The sequence below is a fragment of the Pseudorasbora parva genome, chromosome 3, assembly GCF_024679245.1.
Source record: "Pseudorasbora parva isolate DD20220531a chromosome 3, ASM2467924v1, whole genome shotgun sequence".
In the NCBI taxonomy this organism is placed as follows: Eukaryota; Metazoa; Chordata; class Actinopteri; order Cypriniformes; family Gobionidae; genus Pseudorasbora; species Pseudorasbora parva.
The window spans coordinates 6,948,578-6,963,716 of NC_090174.1; the positions used below are offsets into that span (position 1 = coordinate 6,948,578).

Sequence of the window (15,139 nt, forward strand, 5' to 3'; positions counted from 1 at the left end):
GCACAATCATATTAAGTTGGGACAAAAAGTATAGCAATTGTGTTGCTATAGCTCATTTTGATTAAGCAAAAATCATGTTTTTCAGTGCATACTAAATATACAAGGAAATAGTTTACGGTGTGGAAAAACTTGTTATAGATGCTTGAGTCTCTGAGGATGAATGCTCTTTACCTGAGATGCTAAATTCATGCAAAACACATCTCATACATACCTAAAGTATGGGGCAAATCACTTACCGTATAGGCCAACATCGACAACCATAACGATAGCATCCACAGCGGATGTTTATTCTAATCGCGTGCTTGACTTGTCTGTCTCTTTAAATGATCGAGCTCGTTACAGCAGGATGGATTCTGATTGGCTCTCAATGTTTTTTATCGTTCATTAGCTGGATAAAATCATGGATAAAATATGTGATTCCAACGAAATCTTTTCTGTGCCGTTATCGTTATAGCTGTGGCTTGGACTCTACTATTCTTCTAATATTGATAATGATTTTTTAATTTATTTTTTAAGATCGTGATTGTCATCCTTGGTGTGAACGATTGATGATATTTACACGTATATTTTTTTTTCTGTGGGCAACATCCAGTCTTTATACTTTAATTATAAAGACTGGTCGATTATTTTTCATTAATGGCAGACAGTATTATGAAAGTATTGGAATTATTCTCAGTACAATCTGTCATTGTATGTGTTGTACACACTGAATTCTTGTGAAGATATTCAACTGTTTTTCTAAATCATATTTAGCTTCAGCAATGTTTTTGACATGTATGACATCAGTGAATGTGATGTTTCACATTGTTCAATTATCTTGGCATGGATTATGAGGGCAAACATGTGCCTGTGAACGTGTGTTATGATTAATGTTGTAAATTTAAATTGATTCTCAATGATTCCATCCTCAGAATGATTCATCAGCTCTGTTGCATTAACATATGCATCAGTAGGGATGCCAGATACAAGCCTGAAGCAAAGGAAACGATGAACCATACTGTAATATGAACTACGTTACTAATGTATCAAAGTTTTATTTAAATAACCTAACAACCATATACAAGGTCAAGTTAAGTAAAAAAAAAGAAAAAAAAAAAAAGATAAATGATACATTTATAAATAAGGACCTAAAGAAATATAATTGATTAACATGCATGCATCCATCTTATTTAATCTGATGCCCTGATAATAATAATAATTTTAAAAAAAAGTAGACACTAGTGCCTATAATGGAAAATAATCTCCCCCTTCAAGACTTATTTTAGCTTTTAAATTGATGTTGTTGCCGTTGTTGCACAAACTTGCCCCGGGCACTTCAGACAGTGAGATAGGAATTATTGACATCCGGTGTTCACACTGTGCTGATGTGCTACTGGAAAATCACCCATGTCAAATAAAGGGGCCGGACGGACATGGATAAAAAAGTTGTGAACATAGCAGAGCTCTCATCATCTCTCTCGAACCCTTCAAACACGCAGCATTTGTTGGTGTGGCTTAGAATACATCATTTCATTTTTTTCTTCTTTGGAATTAAGTATTGCAACTGTGTTTTTAAAATGGTATTCCACAATATTTATTTTTCTTTGATTACTTGAGGAAGTCTGGCTTTTTTTCTCTGTAACCATTTTACGGTAAGATATATGCTAACTAAAAAAAAAAAGAAGTAAATTACATTTGTCTTTTTGTAAATGACTATATATATGCTAATATTTTAAATGGCTACCACTATCATACCTCTAACAAATCTATTATATATTCCCAGAGAACTTCCCATTACGCTGCGAGGCAGAGGACGCTTTGTTGAGTTTTGCAAGTCAAGAACTATTCAATTAAATTCCGTTATCTTTCTGAGACGAAGCAAGAACCTAAATGTCTCATCATCAGATACATCACCATAGTCAACACCATCAGCATCCTCACCATGAGCGCCGGCACTCATCTCATCGTCACCATCACCATCATGGTGCACACCTTCCAGAGGAACATGAAGATAAGAGGTGATACATATATATTTACACGTATTTGTAATAAAATATACTTTTGTACATCTATGTAAAATCAAAATATATAAATGTAATATTGGGGGTTGTATTTATCTTAAAGCACAACATTTTATTACTGTAAAATGCAGATAAATACAACATTAGAAACAATACAAAAACCTGGCATTAAGATGTGTTTTGGTCGATCGGGTCACAAGTGTACGATTTTTTGAGCTTGTCCACTTTCGATCTTTTTCAGAGGTAGTCGAATACACTTTCAATCAGATTTGCATGTAAACGCTAAACTGAACTTTGTCAGCTAAAGATGCAAGTTTAGTTTGAAAATGAAAATCGTAACAAGCACAAGGTTCTCTCACTATTGCTGATTTGTAACACACACTCACAGTGTTCAGCGTTGTCTTGTGGTTGTCAGAACAGAAACAAAAGTTGATGCTCTCTGTATGATTTTCCGTCGTCTCAAGGCACATTAATAAATTGCCTAAGCATTTTGTCCATTAGATCGAAAGATCTGAGAAAAAACCCTAAAAAACAGACATTAATTTACCCGTCCATAGGCCCTCCCCTAGAAGAAATCAGGACAGAAGTGGTTGAAGAGACAGATTAAAACACAGGTGTAAATGGGATTTTGTCTCCCTTGTCTACTTGTGATCCGATCGACTAAAACACATCCTAATACCAGGTGTAAACAGGGCCAAAATGTACGGACTGTCTCCTGATTAGTTGATGGGCATTGCTAAGCAGTTGCTCACTAGCCCAAGATAAAATAACCCACCTTTAATTCTTAATGTTATTCATCAGGTATCATTCATGTCTAAAGCTTAAATGATGTTGGATGAGTTTATACATAAATAAGTCATGAGTTTTGAATAAGCAGTAAAAGTGATCCCTGCCTTAGTAAGAAACACTAATTATTTTTCTTCACTTTCATTTATAGTGCGTCAGATGGCAGCAGCGTTCATCGCATTCATGAGCAGTATACCCATCATCACTCCCAAGTTAAAAGCCATCATCATCATTATCCACAACGTCAAGATAAACATCACACACCGAAAAAGAAAACTCACACTAAAGCTTCAGTGACTTCCTCAAACTCCTCTGGCTCTTCCTCTAGTTCCCTGTCAAATTCTTCATCAAGCTCATCCAGTTCCGATTCCTCTTCTTCTGATTCCTCTTCCTCCTCCAATTCCTCTTCATCCTCTTCCTCCAAATCAAATTTTTCCAATTCTAGCTTTTCTTCTTCCTCTTCCTCTGGTTCATGTTCTTCTTGGTCATCTCAAGCCAGTCTGGAAAATGCCCCTTTGGCTCCTGAGTCCAAGCGTGCAATTAAACGCCCACAGCACTCACAATCATGTATGGACATCAGCAGAGGACGGAGAGCCTTTGAGGATGATGAGGATGATGTAGATACAATGCCTTTACTGGAAGCTGATGGCCAACAGAAGAAGTCTACAAGCATGGAAAAGAACTTGACAGTCAAAGAAAAAAGTGGAAGGACTGCCAAGAAGGCAACATATTCTCGAGAACAGAATGAAAAGGGAAGTAAGGGGCAAGAACAGAATAATGCTAAAGCGGCTGCAAACATAAGAAAGACCAAGTCTATGGAGGTTTTGTCCAGGCGAGTGGATCATGCAGGTGATGGAGACTTGGATGAGAAAGAGCTGGAGAAAAGGAAACAAGAGGCCCGTAAAAACTTTGTGAAGGAGAAGGTAAAGTTTTCTGCCTTTTTGAATGAAATCACAAGGCAGGTGCTTAGCCCATCAAGACTTACATCCCTTGGGGTAACAGATGTTCATCGGCCTTTGAGCCCTGGGCAGACTTCAACATCCCCAAAGGCATTGTCCCCAATGCCTGAACAAAAAAGAGAAAAGAAGTCAAAAATTTCCAGAAGCCGGCCGGGAAGCAGTGCCAGCTCCATAACATCAACTGCTCACTCCCATGTCAGCAAACACTCTCACTCCAGCAAACACTCTCACTCCAGTAAACACTCCCATTCCAAACGGCACTCGCGTTCAAGCAAGACCTCCCGCTCCAACAAGCATCCTTATTCTGAAAGGGACCTCATCAATCAACAACAGCATCGGGCTGTTCCCAGGCATCGTCGTGACAGTGCAAGAAGTGATACAAGCAATACTAGCTCTTCCTCAAAAGGTCTTTCATCTGGGACTGAACGTGGCCACAAAAGTCAGAAGCAGCACCAAATTGGCCCCAAAGAGCAACATTTCAATTCATCGAATCATCGAAATTCACACCACAAATCGTCTCCATCACACCACCATCATAATGAAGATCATCATACCCCACCTTCATGTCCTTGTTCTCCAGAATCAGAAAACCGTCACCATCATTCCCATCCAGAATCTCATCACCATCATTCCCATCAAGAATCTCATCACCATCATTCCCATCCAGAATCTCATCACCATCATTCCCATCCAGAATCCCATCACCATCATTCCCATCCAGAATCCCATCACCATCATTCCCATCCAGAATCTCATCACCATCATTCCCATCCAGAATCTCATCACCATCATTCCCATCCAGAATCTCATCACCATCATTCCCCTCCAGAGTCTCATCACCATCATTCCCCTCCAGAATCTTATCACCATCATTCCCCTCCAGAGTCTCATCACCATCATTCCCCTCCAGAATCTCATCACCATCATTCCCCTTCAGAATCTCATCACCATCATTCCCCTTCAGAATCTCATCACCATCATTCCCCTTCAGAATCTCATCACCATCATTCCCCTCCAGAATCTCATCACCATCATTCCCCTCCAGAATCTCATCACCATCATTCCCCTCCAGAATCTCATCACCATCATTCCCCTCCAGAATCTCATCACCATCATGCCCATCCAGAATCTCATCATCACCATCATTCACCATCGCCATCTCATCACCATCATTCACCATCGCCATCTCATCGCCATCATTCACCATCGCCATCTCATCACCATCATTCACCATCGCCATCTCATCACCATCATTCACCATCGCCATCTCATCGCCATCATGGTACTCATTGTAACCCATCACCACACTATCATTCTTCCCCTGCCGATTCCCATCACCCTTTACCCTCTCCTCCAGGTTCCCATCATCATTCACCTTCTCCTCCTGGTTCCCATCATCATTCACCTTCTTCTCCAGGTTCCCATCATTATTCACCTTCTCCTCCAGGTTCCCATCATCATTCGCCTTCTCCTTCTTCAGATTCCCATCATCATTCGCCCTCTCCATCACATTACCATCATGAAACTCACCGCAGCCCAACACACTCTTCTAAGTCAGGGACTCACCATCATCTTTCCCATCCGGAAGCTCACCACAGTCCTTCTCACAAAGAATCACACCACCATCTTCAACATTCATCTTCACCCCCACATCACCACCATGGAAGTGACGGCACCTCAGTTTCAGAACATTCCCACCATCATTCCCGTTCAAAATCTCACCACTATTATTCGCCTCCTCCTCCTCTCCACCATGGAGAGCATGGTAGTACATCTCATCTTTCTGCTGACTCAGAAACTCACCACCATTCTGGTGTGAAATCACAACACCATCATTCTGACTACGATTCCGCTCATCCCAAATCTCACCATCATCATTCCCATTCTAATCACTCAACCATCCCCGATTACCACCATCACAATTCAGTTTCAGAACTGGATCATCATAATTTCCACGATGATTCTCACAATGAAATTCAACAACACTCTCATTCACATGATGCATCCCCTACTCTGGAACACCATTATCATTCTTCTCATACTGAGTCTCACCATAGTCCTCATCACCATCACTCATCTGACAGTTATCCAAAAGGACCTGCTCCCTCTAATTCAGCCCATCATTATGAAAATCCTAACGCACATTCAGAATCCCAAGATCACAGCCCATCATATTCTAAAGGACACCTTTCCCATTTAGAATTCCACCACCACAGTGATAATGATCCTCCGGAATCTCTCCCACACCATTTCCACTCAGGAAATCATGATAAACCACCTGTTGAATCTGATCATTACCATCACCACAAATCTCAAGAATCCCACCATTATTCCCATTCAAATTCCCATCACCATTCCAACCCTGAGTCTAAACATCCTCAACATCTTGAGCATTCAGAATCTCACCATCATTCCCAACCAGAATCCCACCATCCTCATTCCCAGGATCACCAACATTACCATGACAATCCAGAATCGCAGACTCAGCATTCCCATACAGCACATCACCAATTTCATTCTGAATCAAGCCACTTTCATTCCCACTTCAAAGAGGATCATCACAATGATGACCACTCAAGCCATCTTCGGCACTCTCCAGTTGGTCAGCGGTCCACTTCTCCTCATTCTAACAAGTCAGATTCATCGGCTAGCTCCACTGTCCAGGATGACCAATCCACGGTGAGCTACCAAGAGTCATCTTCCTTCTTTAAAGTGAGTATTTTTTTCTTTAGTGTTAAAGTAGAATAAAAATATACATATTTTATATTATGTATGGTTGGGTTTTCCACATTTGCAACTGTTTTTACCTGTGCATAGGAAAAGGACTCAGAATTGGAGAGATTAATGTGAGTCCATTGTTTACTATTGCATTCTTTTTTTGCATGCGGCCTGCTTAACTTTGGCTCTGGAAATTGCTTTTCAGCTTTGTCACGAGACTAGTGAAACAATTTGCTTTAAGACACTCAGAAATAGAAGATCCCCTCCTGGCATGCCATCGTTCACAGAAGCCCTGTGTCTCTTACAGTCTGTGATTGTTTTCAAGGAGGCATGCGTGCTTGATGGACTGCCTGTCTGTCTATCAATAGGATGTTACAGGAGCAGAATGAGGTTCTCCACCACAACTTGCTGCAGACAACTGTGCGAATGGAATGTATGGGAGCTGAGTTTAAAACTGGGCACCAGGTCCTTGAATCTGAGTTACAAAGAACTCGCATAGAGCTAAACAGCTTATTGGAGCGGTTCACAAGGTGAGAATCAAATCTAAATTTTACTGTGCTATATAGTAAAGTCTATTCTATTCTATTCTATTCTATTCTATTCTATTCTATTCTATTCTATTCTATTCTACTGGCCTATTATGTAATGCATGCACATAAAAATGGTCCAGTCCAAAAAATGCTGTTTTTAATGTGATTTCAGCTAAATCTTTTGATAGTTTTATAATATTTATAAGACTCCAACAAGAGAAACAGCCCTACAGGTTTCTCTATTATTTTCATCTGCGGTAATCCAAACTACTCTTGTGAAATACACTCACCAAAAGGATTATTAGGAACACCTGTTCAATTTCTCATTAATGCAATTATCTAACCAACCAATCACATGGCAGTTGCTTCAGTGCATTTAGGGGTGTGGTCCTGGTCAAGACAATCTCCTGAACTCCAAACTGAATGTCAGAAGGGGAAAGAAAGGTGATTTTGAGCGTGGCATGGTTGTTGGTGCCAGACGGGCCGGTCTGAGTAATCTGCTCAGTTACTGGGATTTTCATGCACAACCATTTCTAGAGTTTAAAAAGAATGGTGTGAAAAGGGAAAAACATCCAGTATGCGGCAGCCTTGTTGCGAAAATGCCTTGTTGATGCTAGAGGTCAGAGAATGGGCCGACTGATTCAAGCTAATAGAAGAGCAACTTTGACTGAAATAACCACTCGTTACAACCGAGGTATGCAGCAAAGCATTTGTGAAGCCACAACACGCACAACCTTGAGGCGGATGGGCTACAACAGCAGAAGACCCCACCGGGTACCACTCATCTCCACTACAAATAGGAAAAAGAGGCTACAATTTGCACAAGCTCACAAAAATGGACAGTTGAAGACTGGAAAAATGTTGCCTGGTCTGATGAGTCTCGATTTCTGTTGAGACATTCAGATGGTAGAGTCAGAATTTGGCGTAAACAGAATGAGAACATGGATCCATCATGCCTTGTTACCACTGTGCAGGCTGGTGGTGGTGGTGTAATGGTGTGGGGGATGTTTTCTTGGCACACTTTTGGCCTCTTAGTGCCAATTGGGCATCGCTTAAATGCCACGGTCTACCTGAGCATTGTTTCTGACCATGTCCATCCCTTTATGACCACCATGTACCCATCCTCTGATGGCTACTTCCAGCAGGATAATGCACCATGTCACAAAGCTTGAATCATTTCAAATTGGTTTCTTGAACATGACAATGAGTTCACTGTACTAAAATGGCCCCCACAGTCACCAGATCTCAACCTAATAGAGCATCTTTGGGATGTGGTGGAACGGGAGTTTCGTGCCCTGGATGTGCATCCCACAAATCTCCATCAACTGCAAGATGCGATCCTATCAATATGGGCCAACATTTATAAAGAATGCTGCCAAAGCCTTGTTGAGTCAATGCCACATAGAATTACGGCAGTTCTGAGGGTGAAAGGAGGGTCAAACACAGTATTAGTATGGTGTTCCTAATAATCCTTTAGGTGAGTGTATATATATATATATATATATATATATATATATATATATATATATATATATATATATATATATATATATATATATATATATATATATATATATATATGACTATATCATATGAATATATCTTAATATTTATCAAACACAGTATTAGTATGGTGTTCCTAATAATCCTTTAGGTGAGTGTATATATATATATATATATATATATATATATATATATATATATATATATATATATATATATGACTATATCATATGAATATATCTTAATATTTATTAAAAGGTCACTTAAGTGTGAGAGTAAACTTTCATGACTATGTTCTTTAACACACTTGCTGTAAGTACACTTCTAAACAACATTTTAAATCAATATGTTTTAATAATCTTTTGTCATTCTTTAAAGACGTGCACTTTTTTGATGTGTTGACTAAAGCACAGTACTTGATTACAGTTTGAATTGTAGTGTGTTATTTGAGATTATATTTAAAGTATATTTTCATTGTACTAAATTGCAACTTCAGAATTACATAATTGTGTAATTTAAACTATAAATACATACAAAGTTTTACAAGAAATAACATTAAATTATACATTTGTTTACCATACATGTACACTTCAACCATATTTCAATAGAAGTTATGAATTTACTTCTTGCTGAACTGGGTCATAAAACACTTTAATGTTCAACTAATTGCATTTAGCATAAATTTGAACTATAATTCATTTTAATTAAATCATTAATTTAACATGCAATTAAGTGTCTGAAAACATTACATTACAGTTATTTTAAAGTATATTCTTTAAAAGTGTATTAGGGTAAGGAAATGTCTTTCTCTTTCATCAGACTTCAAGACAACTACTCTTGCACACAGCAAACCAACCACCTTCTGGAGAAAAAACTGCATTGTGTGGTAAAGCTTTCAATCTTACTAGTTCTGCCTGAATAATTAAGCACATTGGTTTTAACGGATTCATAATCTTATAGTATCAATAAACCATAGATTTGCATAAATACTTTCAAATTTGAAACAAATTTGAGTTTATTGTTGCATCTGTCTGTCTTATTACTTTAATTTAGGCACAGAACATGGATGGAGAGCGTGAGCGACTGAACCAGCGAATCTCTGTGCTCACAGATCAATTGTCTGCAGCAAAGACGACCATCCAGAGTCTAGAGACCATTAATGTGAGAGTTTGATTTTTTGATTTTTATGATCAGTAATGTTTATATTTACATGCTACATGTCCAGCACCAATGTCATATCCCTATTTATGCAGATGTTCGAGTCACATAGGGCTGATTGATTCCGAAAAGTTTTTTTCCGAAATAACATTTTTATCTGGTTCTAGATTCAAATTTTGAAGGTCCCTTTTACACATTCTGTTGACTTTAAGTAACATTGTATCATCATGTCTACTAAGTCTCGTTAGAGTATTAGTAGACTGGTAGGGTTAGGATTAGAATAAGTTGACATATAGTTACAAAGTTACTTATAGCAAAGTCCCTTTAAGACAGGTAATTTCACTCAGCAGCCATCTTTGAAACGTCTCTCAGGCATGCAAGTGCAGCTCCTATCTCTTTGAATAGGGAAACATCAAATTCTCCAAAACTGTTCGCCAAGCTTATGGTATTCATTCGTTTTAGCCAATTTCATATTTGAAATTGCCAATGAAATCTGATAACAACTATCTCATAAATTTTGTTTTTAAATGCTCAAAAATCTAAAAATGTCATGTATCCGCAATCCTAAACACACGTCTCAGAACACTGCCTTTTTCTATAGCAACCGGAGCTTCTAACAGCAGCTGCAGTGACACAATGACTTTACTAATCAACGATTGGCTCTTTAATTTAGAAGGCGGGGCTTATTTGCCATATTGGGCATTGCACTTTCCCCCTGTTCATAAGTTGGAGTCTTTCTATACAGCTCTGGAAACAAAGAGACTACTTAAAGGACAACTCCGGTGAAAAAAACTTGTCGAGACTGTTTTCCAAGATGGTGCCTGTCCGTAAATGCTTAATGGACTCTCTCAGAATGAAACAAAGACAACAAACATCATTAACTTAAGTGTTTGGAGGTTAATAATCAGCTATATGGATTCACACATATATGGCTTTATTTTTCAGTGTGACATACCAGGTCAATGAGATGTTAGAAATACTTGTGCGATGACGTAAAAGAACGATCACACTTTTTTTCTTTTTTTTTTTACGATTCATTGAAATGAACTGATTCACGGAAATGAAACAAACTTCCCATCTACTAGGTAGAGGTAAATAAAAGATGAGCTCTTTTGAACTGAAAAAACGTTTAAAAAGGAGTTAATAGAATCAGTTCCAAACTTTGGAATGGATTCTCAATTACCAACGCCTTCATTCTTTTTTAAATCGATTCCCAGCCCTACCATTATATGACATAAATTCTTATGTGCAATAATTAGTTCATGCTTATTCCAAATATGCCTCTAATAAGCACGAGTTTGTTTAATTTATTGATGTTTCTCTACCCTTTTATTATACTTTAGGTGACATCAATGCTACAGGATGCTCTGGTGAAACATTTGAAGTCTGACGATCCCGTGACTCCACTTCCAGTCGCACCACCTCCAGCTCAGTTCATGGATAGTGACCGTTACGAAAAAGTCTCAATGCATGCCGATGACCAATCGCTGGGAACACTCCCAGAGGAGGAGGAATCTGATTGGTCAGAAATGGGAGAGGAGGCACAGAACTGCACCCTGAGGGGTTCAGAGGAAAATCATGGAAACGCATCGTATTACCAATGGCAGCAGAGGCAAGGCTGTTGGGAGGGGGTGAACCATTATTCAAAGGGAATTGTGGATACTGAGAGCGAATCTGGGGGTGAGGAAAGCAAATGTCATCATCCTCCTCACGGCCTTCAGATACCCCATCTCAAGTTCACCGTTCACCCCGAAACCCTACCGATTCCTGTCGAGGATGTCAGCCTGGCCCGCTTCAAACAGAGTCCTGATGGTCCAGATTGTGATGGCTACCACATCACAGAGGTACGTAATCTGGGCTCTCCTATTCGTGTACTCTCAGCTAGTCTGGAAGAGATCCACTCCATAGGGCTTCTGAAGCAGCAAGAGCATCAGCAGGAACATCATGGCCACCTGAGGAGCAATAAATCCATGATGGACCTCCACCAATCACAAATCGGCACCAGGCAAGTGTCGTACGATGATGAGATTGAATGTAATTGGAGGGAAGCGAACAGCCATGGTGTTGGAGAGGATATAAATGGGATGGTTGGTCTGGAATCTGCTCAAAAAATGCTCAACCACTTTATTCATGACGGAGAGAGTACACACTTGTGATTAAAGGGACATTTTAGAATGGTGAATATTTTATGCATTCATTATTATAGTACACGCGATTTCAGCAGTCTTATAAGATCACGCTTTTCGACATGGATCTAATAAATAATGACACATATTGAATCTTAGGCTACAACGCAAATTAGTATGGAAAAATAAAGGACTAGTGGTAAACAAATAGAACAAGATGAATTGCACTTAAGCAATTGTGTTTTTTATGTGTGCTGAAAAAAGAGGAGGAAGCGAAAGAGGGCAATATGGACGCAGCTAGGGAAAAGAGGACAACTTGGCATGCAGAATTTTGCAAATAGAGCTTGAGGTAAATAGTTTACGTTTTAGCGTCAAGTTGCATTGATTAATACGCCGTTTCATGTTGCATTTTTATTGGCTAATCAGTAGATGTAAATCGAAGCAGCAAACACACTGAGAGATGATCATGATAAATTTCTGACACTGTCAAAAAATGATCGCAGGCTATCTTCGGTCGCAAGGCCGAATCTCTCACTGTACAACGTAGTACCACCATTTAGCAGGCACAACCACAGAAATCGACACGACCGGGCATCTTTCGTCTGGGACAGCCCAAAATTGTACAATGTGTACCAGGCATTAGCCATGCACTTTAGCGACATATTATGACCAATTCTAAAAGAAATGGTACCTAATAAAATGTTGTAATTTAAAGAGGCTATATATAGAAATCAGACACCCTTGTTATTAGCGACACCGGTGGCCGTTAAGTGCACTTCAGTCAGCAAATTATTGCTCTCGCTCGCACTCATAGCGTACAACAGACTGAACATGATATATAAAGCTCTTTTTGAAATACCTTTGCACTGATATACTGTTAAAAAACATCCAGACGCCATCCATGCTGCTGAGAGCGATGCTTAGATGAATGTGTAAATATGCTGCACGCTTTCCTCTCAATAACTAAATAAACGCACAACAAAACTGATAGTGGTGAGAAAACAGCAGCTAAGAAAGCATCTGGTCATAGCGATGTGCATGTTTGCGTTAGCTCTGCATTTCACAGATAGATAAGGTCATTAAAACGACTGATTTTAAAGTATATTTGAGACTATAGGCTTTATAGATCTGGCTTTGTGAGACTTTAGTTGGAATTAATCCTTTTTCTTTGCATGACACATTGTCATTATCCTGAATATTGTATAAGCATTCATTTCTTGTGTACTGAACGGAAGAGAGGCAAGTGTCACACCCTTTAAAAACATCCCGAGTCCATTACATTGTTTCTTTAGTTTTAGATGATAATGAAAGATATTTTGACACTGAATGATTTGCATTGATTTAATTTTCCATCTTGATTTTCTTGTTGTTCACGTATTCGCCTGTAGAAATCGATCTCCTAAAGAACTCGAGGCCACAAGATGATCTCACATTGTTTTCTTGATTCCAGTCAGACGGATAGTTCTTGGGTTTTGTATATAAAGACAAAATTCTTTAAGCTGAAATAATTTAAGCTGTAAAAATGTGCTCAGTAGATATTTATTCATATTTAATCAATATTTATTTGGATTTTTAATGTTTTGTTTGAGTGTGTGTGCTTATGCATTTGTAATTTGTCTAATACTCTTATTTCTAAAGCTTTTTTTGTGTATGATAACTGTAGCAGTAACTTGAAGAAGTGTAAATAGGTAAAACAGCATTGATTGATTAAAGAAGGAGAGAGTAAGGTTTGAAACTAACTAAGGGAAAGGGAGTCGTGTCTTTAAGACTACTTCATATACCGTTTTTTTTAAACAAAGGGTTATAGGGAAATAATTTTGCATGTATGTATCATTCCTTATGTTTTTCCATTAGAAAAATGAAACGTGTGTATAACAATATAATAGAATATTAAAGAATAATAACTTTGTGTTTGTTTTAAACAACTCCTTGTGTTACAGTAGAATGTAATTTTGATTCTGCTGAAATAGTTATGAACCGGTACACCAGCTTCGAAAAACTGTATAATGCATCATCCTACATTGCCTTTCTGTTTAAGATTGTATTAATGTCTATAACTATGCTGGTCTAAATAAATGAAAGTAGAACAAATATGAATGTTGGATGCCTCTTATATTCATCTCAATGAGCATTGTATGCATTTTTATTAAATAATTTACATACAATTGCAACTGAATTCCTATAACTAAAAACATGGCCAATAAAGATGCAATAAAGGATTTATCCATAACTAATAGGAAAGAAAGTTATTTTGCCCTAAAGTGTAAACAAATGCATTATTAATTAATATAAATGTTGTTTAAAATAAGCTACACGTGAACAAACAATACCACAGGGAACTAACTCACACTGAGGGCTTAAATACACAGAGCAAACAAAAGAGCTAACATGATCATTACTGAGAACTGAGGTGAAGAGGATGAGAAACTGGGTCAAATGACAGGCACAGGAAAACAGAAACTAAACACACACATCTCAAGAGTTGAGTGAAAGGTTTTTATTGTAAAAAAAACTTCCTATGGTTTTTGAATCCTTTATTTTTTTAAGAGAAGTGAAGTTGGTTGATGTATAACGTCTTGTCATCCTTCACACATATGGGTTAGGCAGAGCTGAACATTTTCTTTTCTCTTTTTCAGGCACACAATCTAAATACAGTTGTGGTCAAAATTGTTGGTACCCCTGGTAAATATGATCAAATATGGCTGTAAAAAATAAATCTGCGTTGTTTATCCTTTTGATCTTTTATTTAAAAAATTCACAAAATTCTAACCTTTCATTAAAGTAAAAGAATTGAAAATGGGGGGTAAATCACATTATGAAATAAATGCTTTTCTCCAAAACATGTTGGCCATAATTATTGGCATCCTTTTATTAAATACGTTTTGCAACCTCCTTTTCCCAAGATAACAGAGTCTTCTTCTATAATGTCTGATGAGTTTGGAGAACACCTGACCAGAGATCAGAGACCATTCCTCCATACAGAACCTCTCCAGATCCTTCAGATCCACAGATCCATGCTGGCGCTTCTTCTCTTCAGTTCAGCCACACATCTTCTCTAGGGTTCAGGTCAGGAAACTGGGATGGTCATGGAAACTGGGATGGTCATGGCAGAAGCTTCATTTTGTGCTCCGTGACACATTTGTGTGTTGACTTTGATGTTTGTTTGGGATCGTTGTCCTGATGGGAGATCTGACCACGGCCCATTATAAGATTTCTAGCAGAATCCATCTGGTTTTGATTTTTTTATCTTTTAGTATTTGCTAGAATCCATGATACCATGTATCTGAACAAGATGTCCAGGACCTCCAACAAAAAAATAGGCCCACAACATTAAAGATCCAGTGGTATTTTTAGCCGTG

General features: G+C 38.3%; 1 protein-coding gene across 1 annotated transcript; it reads left to right on the forward strand.

Moving 5' to 3' along the window:
* The first annotated feature begins 3,355 nt into the window (after window positions 1-3,355).
* si:dkey-273o13.3 (filaggrin) lies at window positions 3,356-12,942 on the forward strand. The gene is made up of 8 exons (XM_067437501.1): window positions 3,356-3,709; window positions 4,326-4,629; window positions 4,737-6,457; window positions 6,563-6,591; window positions 6,832-6,993; window positions 9,316-9,382; window positions 9,550-9,657; window positions 10,998-12,942. Exons 1-8 carry the CDS (start codon window positions 3,356-3,358, stop codon window positions 11,808-11,810), a joined length of 3,558 nt encoding a protein of 1,185 aa, XP_067293602.1. The 3' UTR covers window positions 11,811-12,942.
* Window positions 12,943-15,139: the final 2,197 nt, after the last annotated feature.

Coding starts and splice junctions, on each gene's coding strand:
- si:dkey-273o13.3 (XM_067437501.1), top strand. CDS start 3,356: ATGGACATCAGCAGAGGACGGAGAGCCTTTGAGGATGATGAGGATGAT. Junction 3,710..4,325: donor AAAACTTTGTGAAGGAGAAG/GTAAAGTTTTCT, acceptor CTTGTTCTCCAG/AATCAGAAAACCGTCACCAT. Junction 4,630..4,736: donor CACCATCATTCCCCTCCAGA/GTCTCATCACCA, acceptor ATTCCCCTTCAG/AATCTCATCACCATCATTCC.